At 47.1% G+C, this 12,653-nt stretch overlaps 1 protein-coding gene across 1 annotated transcript; it reads right to left on the bottom strand.

Annotated features, from left to right (window-relative positions):
• Positions 1-2,082: 2,082 nt before the first annotated feature.
• Positions 2,083-5,123, bottom strand: LOC124699409 (cyclic nucleotide-gated ion channel 18-like). Its single transcript, XM_047231718.1, has 6 exons — positions 4,641-5,123; positions 4,004-4,216; positions 3,568-3,878; positions 3,326-3,437; positions 3,005-3,241; positions 2,083-2,910 (listed from the first exon to the last, which is right to left on the bottom strand). Exons 1-6 carry the CDS (start codon positions 5,121-5,123, stop codon positions 2,083-2,085), a joined length of 2,184 nt encoding a protein of 727 aa, XP_047087674.1.
• Between the last annotated feature and the right edge of the window lie 7,530 nt (positions 5,124-12,653).

The raw sequence follows: 12,653 nt of genomic DNA on the forward strand, positions 1-12,653 counted from the left end.
TGTATTGCTTAGCTTAAGTTGTTGGTGCACATAGGTGAACCATAGTATATAGGCTTTGGGCTTGACAAAGTAAACGCTAGTTTTATTTCGCATTTTTTAAGCCCATCTCGTAAAAAATTTAAACCGCCTATTCACCCCCCTCTAGGCGACATCCGTGTCCTTTCACATGTATATGGTGGTGATGAACTAGTTACAGAGATTGTCCCATGGAAAGATCAGACGATTCCTTCCTTTCTAATCCCCTCCATCTTTAGTCTGGCGTGTCCCTCCTTTTATAATGGAAAGGGGTTACCATAGGCGCCGGTACCACGTGAAGAGGCGTTGCGGGCATGGGCTCAACGTGTTTGGTTGGCTCTATCGCCCGACACGATGCACTATAGCGTTTGGGTGCATAGGTATTGGCTGACTCTTGTCCCATTATCATGACTCCACTAGGTGTCGTCTGCAGACAGCGTATGCTCTTCTCTAGACATTGTTTCCGGGTCTCCAGGTCTATTCTCGGTCACGGCCCCGCTTAGGGTCCCTTCGTTCCTGGAGTCCCGATCCACTCGTTGGATCCGGAGACTGCGATCGGGTTGGCAGCCGCCGACACTTCAAACCACGTCAGATTTCGCATGTAGGACCCCCTTGGCAGGCACACAAAACCATTTCCCGCCGCTCTAACTTTTTCGATATCGCCTCCCACTCAGAGAATCGACACCATCGTCGACGCGCAGTCACCTCCTTGTGATTGCCTCCCACCCACCCCTGAATCACCACCGCCGCCACTAGCCAACTACGTCATCATTTGGCCGGAACAAACCAACGTTTCCGCCGTGCTCCGGGAGGAAACCGACGGTACCGCCAAGGCCCCGTACCTTCCCCCACCACCACCACATGTCACCATCCCCCTGTTGTGCGCCGCCACACGTCCTCTTTGACCCTGACTCGCTGGCACAACAACGGCGGACGTCAACGCCATTTTCTCACCTCGCCCACAAGGTGTTCGGCGTTTCGCCTGAGTGGGCAAATGTTGTTAGATATGTTCCATCCTGTGCGATGTAGCTTACCGAGCGTGATTGTAACTTTATTTTATTAATGAATATAAGCCCAAGTTCAAAAGAAAAAGGGACACCCCCTTACATCCTAAATGCTGCACAACTAACTCAAGTAGGAGCAATCACAAGTGCTCGTGATCTCATGGCAAACAAATACAGCATGAGGTGAAAAATATAATAAAATAGCAATCAGGGCACATATAGCAGTGATCTTGGAGATGCTCTTAAAGTTGAACATCTTAAATATCTATGTTTGACGAAACTTGGCTCATAGATGTGTAAATTTGCTCGTAACCTAGAAACTCAATTCGGCTCCTAGGTGCGTATGATCCCTCTATCATAAAAACATATTTCCAAGTGTTAAAAAATTTTGACAAAAAAATTTACATGTACATCTCTATAATATATGTGTATTCGTCAAGTTTCACGAAAAAATGATATTTTTTGTAGTCTAAGTGAAAAAGAGAAAATTTATCTTGTGATAAGTCTTTGTTTCAGGACCGAATTTTGTCTTTTTTACACACGCCACATGAGATGTCGATATTTCATGAAATAACTTTGTGAGCGCATAGCACATGAAGATGTACATGCGCAATTTTTGTTTCAATTTTTTAATATTTTAAAATGTGTCTAACATGTATTTCAAAATAAAGGGAGCATACGCTCCCATGTGCCAAAACATCACTCCGCTCGTAACCTTCCTTGAGAATTTTTTATATTTAAAAATGTTTTTATTTTTTATTTTTAAGGTTACAGTTGCGTTTTTTGTCAACCGGTATGTCTGATCGATTGCTCATGTTGTTGCAGCACCAGAGGAGTACATTTAAATCGGTAAAAAAACTCTAAACTCAAGTAATATCAACTTTACTAAATCAGCACTAGTATACAGTACAACATGCATCTCCAGCTTGATCTATCTACGTAAGTACACTTTCATGATCCTGACCAGCGCAGTGACAGAAAGGAGAGAAGAAGACCAAGAACAAATGGTGGTGGTGGTGGTGGTGGTGAGGCAGCACACTACAAATGGCCGGTCGTGTTCTCTCTACAGCACATCTTCGGTGTGCAAGGTGAAGTCCGGCTCGTCAGGCTTGGCCAGCTTGGGGAACTTCATGCTTGACACGTCGTCGATCCTCTGCTGCGCCACGACCTTCTGGTGCGCGCCCTTCTTGGTGTTCTTGGCGAACTTGGACGCCAGGAACGTCGCACCTAGGTGCACGCCGCCGGCGTCGCCCCCTTCCGCCGACGAGGACGCGGCGCCGCCCGCACCAGCCGCATCCTTGTACTCTCCGAGCAACGGCGCTGTGTCGCTGGCGGCGCCGCCAGCCCCGCCGTTGTCGTCGTCGCCGCCCTGGCTGTCTTCGAAGAGGATTCCCTCCTGCTTCATGAGCTCCTTAGCGAGCTTCCTCTTCTTGTGCCGCCTCCATGCGCCCTGCACGAAGCAGGCGCCCCAGCTCCGCCACTGGTGGGAGTAGTACCGGAACGCGTGCTGCAGCCGCTTGCTGTGGAGGCGCTTGAACTGGTTGGCCACGTACTTGAGGTCCTCTGCCCGGAGCGCGAACGCCTCCACCTCCGTCACCGACCGAACCGTGCGCGTCGACTGCGGGAAGTTGAGGCTCGGGTTGGGCATCAGCGCCCACGTCAGGAGCTCCTCGCCGCAGAAGTCCCCTGGCCGGAGCGTGATGGAGCTGAAGAAGTTGGTCCGGCCGCCGTCCGTCGTAGAGCTCTCCAGCTCGCCGCGGATGATGAAGAGCATCTCATTTACGGGGTCGCCCTCGCGCACGATGTATGCGTCCTTTGTGCTTAGCGACGACACCAGCCGCTCGCAGATAGCGTCCAGCAGCTGCTCGTCCATCTGCGAGAAGAAGGGCACCTACCAGAAGAGCACAATGCCAACGGTCAGACCACCGCGCCAACAATCCTCGGAGAAAAAATGGCAATGGTGTACGGTCGGCGTGGCAACGCACTCGGCGGACGAGGGCAAGGCAGAGGTGGCGCTGGATCTCGCGGCGGAGGTCGAGCGGCAACGACTGGAGGATGGACTCCTCGTCGACGCCCCTGGTGGCAAGCCACTTGTACTGGAAGAACCTCCGGACACGCTCCTGGAGCTCCAGGGGAAGCTGACGGTGACGCATCCACTCCTCGATGTCGCGCCGCTTCACCCGCCACTCCTCCAGCCTCACCGTCATCGATTGCAGGTATGTCTGCGCAGCAAAAACCAGACCGTGTAAATGTACTAGTGCTGATAATTCTGCAGGATAAAAAAACTTTTATAAGAAAATAAATACCTGCATGTTTCCAATGAGATGTGAAAAGAAGACAAGGCCCATGATACATATCAAGATGCAGAATATAGTCTCTCCCCTGTAGGTGGTGTTTGGCAAGTTTTGTCCATAGGAACTAGCAATTTGCAGAAGAACGAACACATAATCAGTTATCATCATCATCATCATCATCATCATCATGTACAATGGTCTCATTCAGAATTCAGTCAGACATCAAAATAACCTCTCTCCATCTTTATACGTACCTCAAGTTCCGGAAACCCCACCAGAGGCAGTAAAGGTACTTCTCGAAGAATGTCGCCCCGACGACATCGAGATTCAGAGCATCAGCGAACAATCCGTACTTGTAAGTCGCATCGGGAAGCTTGCACTCCGCATTGATGTTGCTAGCCGCGAACCACTTCTTCCTAATAGGATCATCCTTGGTTTTGCAGTCCAGATAGCTCACGAAACATCTCGGTATTCCGGGGGCAGTGCCATTCTCCCTTGTGCAGACGTCCACCCAGCAGGTGTACTGCCTCTCGATGGACAACAGGTACCACAGGGCTCCAAGTACCTACATACATACACAATTGTCAGTCATATCACCACCTATGAAAGTCCCCTAAACAGAAGAAGGGGAGTCTGTAATCTTCAGACTCTAGACGATTTGGGTGACCGATTCCGTTAAAGAGGACATACATGACTAGCCAACGTGTAGAGAAGCAGGTTGTAAGCAGCCCCTGCCCAGGCAGTCCTTGTGACAACTCCACTGGACTTGACAATCTTGGAGTTGAGGGATATGATGAGGAACACCCTTGGTATGTACTGGATCAACACAATCATCGAGAGTGTGTTGTTGGTGTGATTTGCTGAAGAGGCGCTCACAGCTGGTATGACAAACCAGATGATCACCTGCAACAACAAACCTACTCAGCTTTTCACAATATGCAAATATGACAGCCCTGCACAGCATGGTATAAATGTGATCATCACTAAGCAGTAAGCACCTCAATCTAGCTACTCCTTTCTATGACTTTGAAACAATCCTGCTTATATATATGAACTGAATATGTAATTTTAACATGTCATTTGATTCAACTCCAGCATTGTTCAGGGAAACTGTATCATGCATCGATATCTGAAGGTTGTCGCATGCACCTAAATCATGCCATGCACAAGGAAGGAACACAGGATTATTAATTGCATCTCCAAAACTTAAACAGCTTTCGATGCAATCACATTGAAAGAGACATTTTTCTGAAATTGAACACCAACATTTGAAATGGTCCCTTGTGGATTGATGATAGAGAGAGGGAGAGGAAGGGGGGATGGATGCCTGCGGGATTGGGAGCATGGCAGCGAGGTCGATGATGAAGTCGTTCTTGAGGTAGCGGATGGCGATCTGGTCGGGGTCCCTGACGAGCTCGCCACGGCCGAAGACACGCGAGTTGGGGGCGACGAATGCGGTGCGGAACTTGAGGATCATGTGCGCGAGGTAGAAGAGGTCGGCGACGGTGCGCACGGCTGTGACGACGACGCCGATTTTCATGTCGATATTGACGCAGGTGACGGTGCCGGTGTATAGGAGGTAGAAGTACATGGGGTCGACGAAGAGGCCGACCATGCAGGTGACGAGGAAGAGGCGGTTCCAGCTGAGGACGACGTCGTCCCCCGGGTCGAGGATGCGGCTGGGCGTCCATGGCCGGCGGCGCTGGGGCTGGGCGGTGGAGGAGGAGACGACGCCGGCGCCGGGTCGGAAGAAAGGGAGAGGCGGGCGGCGGAAGGGCGGGAGGACGTGGCGGTGGAGGAAGCCGGCCATGGGGCGGTGGTGGTGGCGGTGTGGGCGTCAGGGGCGTCGTCATGCATTGCATGCGTGGGTGAGGGGCTAGCTCGGAGGCACGAGGTGGTGCGGCGGCCGCGCGTTTCGGCCCGTGCGAGCGACAAATCGGCATTGGGGTCGATGCGCGTTCGCTCCCACAGATTTCTACATAACTCATGTTCTAACATGCATGATTTATCTTCGCGATGTTTTCAACAAAACAAAGTGTTCATTTTCTCCAATGCCGATTTCTCAGTGTACATTTTTCGAACATGACAAAGCTTTTTCAATAGTTCAAATATGAACTAAAATCAAGACTAGTGGAACGGAGGCGGTAAGAACGACCACAAACATTCAGGTAATCAGGAGTTTATTATCCAACATGGATGGCTGCATAGTCTGAGGATTACGGCTCCTTCACCATGATTTCCTCGCCTTTGTATGAGAGCTTTACTTAAATTTGAACCTTTTATGTTTGGTTGTATCCGCGAACGGCTGTGTGCATCCTAGCTATGCAGAGGCCGTGCATTACGTCAAACTCTGAAGTAATAAAGCGCCATTTTTCGAAAAAAAAAAGGTGTGTAGCATAGCGAGGTACTATCAGTCTGTCACCATGTAAATGCATGTTTGATGTGTCCTCATACACGGATTGTCTCCCACGATTTGCAATTTTGTTGGATTTTATGGAACACAAAACACATGGTACAAGAGAAAACTTCATCAGGGGGGCAGATGCTCGTGCGAGAGTTTTTTGGACAGCTCCGATGAAGCAGCGATCAGAAGGCGACAAGCAAAACCCGTCTTAGAGTTTCGTCCACCTCGTGGGTGACGCTGGACGGTTCTCTCCGCCTCCGGTGATCTTGGAGCCTTGGAGTTGTGGCGGACCATGGCCCCTCACTGGTAGGAGGATTTTCGTTCTTTTTTAATGGATGGTGAAGTGGCGGCTACGTTCTAAAGTCAAAATAAGGTCCTCCCCGCCCTATATATCCTTCCTCCCCTGGTGCGCCTAGCGTTGGTGGAGGGAGCATTGAGTCATGTGCCCACGGATCTCCTAGGATCCAGTCGGATTTTGTATTCATTGATGTGGTTTCAGGCTAGCCTCTTCTGATCTACGGTTTTCGTTGTTGACGATGGTTGTTGTTCTGGTGCGTTGATTTTTTGGGACCTTAGCACAATGATTTTCCGTCTGTCTACTACAATAAGATCTACTATGACAAGATTTGCCCGGCTTCGGTGATGGATGGACGAGGATGGCGGAGGGCGCCTTGAGTCATGTGCCCAGCTGATCTCCTAGGATCCGGTCGGATTTCGTATTCGTTGGTGTGGTTTCAGGTCAGTCTCTTATGATCTAAAATTTATATCGTTGACGATGGTCGTTGTTCTGGTACGCTGATCCTTTGAGCCCTTAGCATGATGACATTCCGTATATCTACTGCAACAAGCTCTACTATGACAAGCTTTCCCGGCTTTGGTGATGGACGGACGAGGATGGCGGCGTGCCTTCGGCTCGCACTAGTGTTTGTAGTCGTAGCTAGGTGGTCCAAAAACCTATTTGCATTTTTTTGTTACTTCTGGGGCTGTTTGTACTGCCATTGAGAGTCATGTCACAGTCATGCCCTTTGGCAAAATGATCAATTAAAGGGTAAATATCGCATAACAAAATGGAATATAATCTGCCGACCTAAAGATCAAGGGGGTCTGGGTCTGGAAGTGTTAGATATTAAAAATAGATGCTTACTCAGCAAATGGTTGTTTAAGATCTTAGATGAAGATGGGGTATGGTAGGAATTACGGCGTAATAAATACCTCCAAAATAAAATGCTATCACATACAGGTCATGGCTAAACCCACAGACTCCCATTTTTGGAAAGGGTTGATGGGTGTAACGAACTATTTGCGCGTGGTTCCTTTAAGGTAGGCGATGGGCAGAAAACACGCTTTTCAGAGTACATATGCTTAGGAGATAAATCTTTAGCACAACAATATATAACTCCTTATACCATCATGCGTCGAGAAAACAGTTTGGTTGCAGACGTGTGAAAGTGCATGGAGCCCCATGTGTGATTTTGGTAATTAATGGCAATTCCTATAGACTAGTGTTTGCATTAAGTCATATTTTGTAGAAGTTGTCCATAGGCAAGGCCTGAAGCATATGTTGGCTTCAAGGTTTCAATAAGAAATTGATGAAGAATATGTCTTGAAGAAGAAGATTAAGTGATGTCTCATCTGTATCTTCAAGACACCAACATGATGTAGAATGAAGAAATGAAGTTGAAGTTCAACATAAGTATCTATAAGAGATCATAGGCTTGAAGCTTGTAATTCTTATGGTGATCATGGATATGTGAAGACATGCCCAAAGAAGAGGCTCTCCCATAGGAGTATGGGGGAGCAATTTGCAAGTCTTCAACAAGCTAACCTTTCGAGCCTCCCCCCATGGATCTCTATAGTGTAATCAAGAAAGGTGTTTTATCTTGAGGTGGACAAGATCGTCATCATCAACCTCAAGTGGAATATGCGCAAGTCAAAGTTAGGATCTTGATAGGGTTTGTTTCTTACTGGTCTCGTGGTGTTATTTGTGAGACCGGATTATAGGATAGATAACCATACTATCAAGAGGGGCTCTCAAGTGAGTAACTTCATCATATCATTCGGAGAGAGCTCAAAACTTTGCATCATTGGCATCATCTTTCTTGGTTTTTTTGTTCTTATCCATGAGAGGATTTAGTTCTTGTATTGATCTCCATGACAAGCTCAAGTTCTTCGAAAATGGATTTCATATGCATTCTCTATTGCGTTTTCGATATCGGTTGTTTTACCGGTTTGTCTCTTATAGATAGGTCAAACCTTTCATCATTTGTTTCTATCCTCCCTTGTTGTACTATGATGGTTCTCTGCATGATCTTGTAGAGCTCGTTGCTAGCTTTAAAACGATCCAAGATCATCAAAATCGGAGTCCGGATGTAAAAGTTCTTGAAGTTTTTGTGAAGCTGTTTTTTGGCCGGAAGTTCCGATAGCCGGTACTTCCGCCCTACTTCTGGTGAACTTCCCTTTTTTGTACGTAGAAAGTATACTACGAGCTTCGTGGGGGCTCCCTACTTCATCCGGAAGTTGGCCGGTACTACATCTGGGCATGGGCATCCCGGCCTGGACGGCCCGACCCGAAAATTCCGGGCCGGGCCGGGTCGGGCTTGCACTTCGGGCCGGGCTCGGGCCTGAAATCTGAGCCCGAATGTTGGGCCGGGCCGGGTTCGGGCCTTCATTTTCATGCATTTTAGCCTAGTCGGGCCGGGCTTCTCGGGCCGGGTCGGGATTTTTGCTCGTTTAGGCCGGGTTCGGGCTTAAATTACAGGCCCGACGGTCGGGCCGGGCCGGGCTCGGGCCTGACTTTTTAGCCGCGGGCTTTTTTAAGCCTGGCCCGGCCCGAACTTTGCGCAGGTGTAGCAGGTACTACCGGGGGGCGGTAGTACCGCCCAAATTACTGGAAGATTCGGCTTTGCCAAAGTTTGTGCATAATGGGCAGATTTCTCTTGCCATATTTAAGGGGGTCTTCTTCCCCAAAGTTTCCTATCCGTTTGAGCTTGTTTTTTCCCCCATTGTTGACCTTTTTAAGCTTGCTATCTCCCTATCCCTCTGACGGGCATAGAGTGTATATGCTTAGGTTGAGCTCCAAGTGCACAGTTTGTAGATGTCGAAGACGTGTTTTTCCCACGAGGGTGACTTGAGGGTAATATCGAACTCCCGGGGAACTGTGTGTTAAGGGTTTATCTTCTTATCCTTCTCTTATGAGACCTGCAAAACAAAGAAAAATATTTTGTGCCCTCAACCTCACCAAGTGGTTGTCAAGCACAAGGTGTGAGCAAAGATGTGAAAAGATAATAAACGCAAACAAGAAATAAATATGCAATGATATGGATGGTAATGCAACGGTGCTAGAAAACAGTGTGGTGTGTGGAACTAGTGGGATAGATCTCTCAACTTGCACCACTCCAGAAAACAACTTGATATGCTGATATGAAAATGATGGTAAATAAATATGCAAGGTGGTGGAAACAATAATAGATGATATTTTTGGGTTTTATATTGTGAAAACGCAATAAATAAAAGTGTTTTTGTATTTTCAGATTTTTAAATGGCCGAAAATAAAAAAAAAGTGTGTTGGAAAGGTGTTTCTTATGATTAAAAATGGATTGGGGTTCATAGTTTCACAAATGCACTCTCTTTTATAAAGTGGTAGACAATGTAACACTAGAATTGACATATATGATTGTAACATAAAGGTTTCATGACAAGTTACTAGTTATATGGGCATCATGTCCTAACATAGAGATCTTTTGTTTATTAATTTCTCTTATACTCCACCAAGATGCGAACTAAATCATAACACCCTAGTAATTAAGATAAATCAGAGTATAGCATTAAGTTCTATGACATGAAGTTAAAATAAGAACATGCTAGATCTAGTCATGGAGAAGTGGCAAGGTCACCCCACATCCCCGGTAGCATGGTATTCTCTTTATCCCTAGTGAGGTAACAAAGTAAGGTAAACACTCGAGTGGATCGCAGAATTTCGGTCACTTTCACTGCACTAGCCACCCCCCGTTACCCCATCTAATGCATACGTTCCCCCTCACACGCCCTCATACACAAGTTTGATCGAAATAAGTAAATAAGAACGGGGTACACAATATGAATCTCAAACATATATTAACTCATAAAAAGATCCGCCACAAAGGTATTACATATATGATCGTAATCATGTTCAGCAGCTCATACACTGCTAATTAGTGAAGCTCAAGGAGAGGAGAGATACATAAGTTACTTCCACAAACCCATGGTCTAGGAGTGGACTACTCCCTTTTCATCACATGGTGACGATGGTGGAGTCGTTGGAGGCGGTGGAGACCACGCCAGCAGCTCCCCGCCAGAGTTTTCCCCCTCCAATCTGCAGCTCCAGGTCTCTGTTTTCGTGTTTCTGTGTTTTTGCGGCGCTCCATTCCGAAAGGCATTGGGGGAGTATTTTTATAAACGTTTTAGGTCGGGACGGAGGCACGGAGATGAAAACGGACGACATCGGAGCTCGAGGGCCATGATGGGGCACCCCACGCGTGAAGGAGATATGCCCTAGAGGCAATAATAAAGTGGTTATTATTTATATCTTTATGTTTATGATAAATGTTTATATATCATGCTATAATTGTATTAACCGAAACATTAGTACATGTGTGATATGTAGACAAACAAAGAGTCCCTAGTATGCCTCTTAACTAGCTTGTTGATTAATGGATGATTAGTTTCATAATCATGAACATTGGATGTTATTAATAACAAGGTTATATCATTGTATGAATGATGTAATGGACACACCCAATTAAGCGTAGCATAAGATCTCGTCATTAAGTTATTTGCTATAAGCTTTCGATACATAGTTACCTAGTCCTTATGACCATGAGATCATGTAAATCACTTATACCGGAAAGGTACTTTGATTACATCAAACGCCACTGCGTAAATGGGTGGTTATAAAGGTGGGATTAAGTATCCGAAAAGTAGGAGTTGAGGCATATGGATCAACAGTGGGATTTGTCCATCCCGATGACGGATAGATATACTCTGGGCCCTCTCGGTGGAATGTCGTCTAATGTCTTGCAAGCATATGAATAAGTTCATAAGAGACCACATACCACGGTACGAGTAAAGAGTACTTGTCAGGAGACGAGGATGAACAAGGTATAGAGTGATACCGAAGATCAAACCTCGGACAAGTAAAATATCGCGTGACAAAGGGAATTGGTATCGTATGTGAATGGTTCATTCGATCACTAAAGTCATCGTTGAATACGTGGGAGCCATTATGGATCTCCAGATCCCGCTATTGGTTATTGGTCGGAGTGAGTACTCAACCATGTCCGCATAGTTCACGAACCGTAGGGTGACACACTTAAAGTTGGATGTTGAAATGGTAGAACTTGAATATGGAATGGAGTTCGAATATTTGTTCGGAGTCCCGGATGAGATCCCGGACATCACGAGGAGTTCCGGAATGGTCCGGAGAATAAGATTCATATATAGGAAGTCATATTCCAAGTTTGGAAATGATCCGGTGCATTTATGGCAGGTTCTAGAAGGTTCTAGAAAAGTCCGGAAGAAATCACCATGGAAAGTAGAGTCCCGGAGGGACTCCACCTTGCATGACCAGCCAACCCTAAAGAGGAGGAGTCCAAGGTGGACTCCCCTAGGGTGGCCGGCCAACCCACCTCAAGGAAAGGTGGGAGTCCCACCTTGGGTAGGACTCCCTCCTTGAGTAGGTTTCCCACATATGGGAGGTTTTAGTGTTGGGGTCTTATTCGAAGACTTGGACTAGAACTCTTGGTGCTTCCACCTATATAATGAGGGGCATAGGAGAGGGGGCTGATCACTTCAAGCCTCAGCCTTGGCCGCACCCCTTAGAGGGCCGGCGCCCAACCCCCTCTCTCCCCAAACCCTAGCGGTCTCTCTCCTCCACCACATCCCGCACGCTTAAGCGAAGCTCCGCCGGATTTCTCCACCACCACCGACACCACGCCGTCGTGCTGTCGGATTCAAGAGGAGTTACTACTTCCGCTGCCCGCTGGAACGGGGAGGTGGACGTCGTCTTCATCAACAACCGAACGTGTGACCGAGTACGGAGGTGCTGCCCGTTCGTGGCGCCGGAAGCGATCGTGATCAAGATCTTCTACGCGCTTTTGCAAGCGGCAAGTGAAAGTCTACCGCAGCAACAAGAGCCTCATCTTGTAGGCTTTGGAATCTCTTCAAGGGTGAGACTCGATACCCCCCTCATTGCTACCATCTTCTAGATTGCATCTTGGCTTGGATTGCGTGTTCGCGGTAGGAAAATTTTTGTTTTCTATGCAACGTTATCCTACAGTGGTATCAGAGCCGTGTCTATGCATAGATGGTTGCACGAGTAGAACACAATGGTTTTGTGGGCGTTGATGCTCTTGTTGTCTTTAGTTTGAGTAATTTGCATCTTTGTGGCATAGTGGGATGAAGCGGCTCGGGCTAACTTTACATGACCGCGTTCATGAGACTTGCTCCTCGTTCGACATGCAACTTGTATTGCATAAGAGGCTTTGCGGGTGTCTGTCTCTCCTACTATAGTGAAGATTCAATTTACTCTTATATTGACAACACTAGTATCACCGTTGTGGTTCATGTTCGTAGGTAGATTAGATCTCTCTCTCGAAAACCCTAAACCACGTAAAATATGCAAACCAAATTAGAGACGTCTAACTTGTTTTTGCAGGGTTTGGTGATGTGATATGGCCATAGTGTGATGATGAATATGTATGAGATGATCATTATTGTATTGTGGCAACCGGCGGGAGCCTTATGGTTGTCTTTAAATTTCATGTTGAGTAGTATTTCAAAGTAGTTGTAATAGTTGCTACATGAGGTGAACAACCATGAGGACGGCGCCATGGACCTTGACGCTACGCCGACGATGATGGAGATCATGCCCATTGATGATGGAGATCATATCCGTGCTTT

This window comes from Lolium rigidum, chromosome 3, assembly GCF_022539505.1.
Source record: "Lolium rigidum isolate FL_2022 chromosome 3, APGP_CSIRO_Lrig_0.1, whole genome shotgun sequence".
NCBI classification, from domain to species: Eukaryota; Viridiplantae; Streptophyta; class Magnoliopsida; order Poales; family Poaceae; genus Lolium; species Lolium rigidum.

What these genes read in the sequence shown, in the direction of transcription:
- LOC124699409 (XM_047231718.1), bottom strand. Translation starts at nt 5,123, where the DNA reads ATGGCCGGCTTCCTCCACCGCCACGTCCTCCCGCCCTTCCGCCGCCCG. An exon ending in ATCTCATTGGAAACATGCAG is followed by an intron (nt 3,242 to 3,325) that starts GTATTTATTTTC and finishes TTTGCTGCGCAG; the next exon opens with ACATACCTGCAATCGATGAC. An exon ending in GCCTTGCCCTCGTCCGCCGA is followed by an intron (nt 2,911 to 3,004) that starts GTGCGTTGCCAC and finishes CTCTTCTGGTAG; the next exon opens with GTGCCCTTCTTCTCGCAGAT.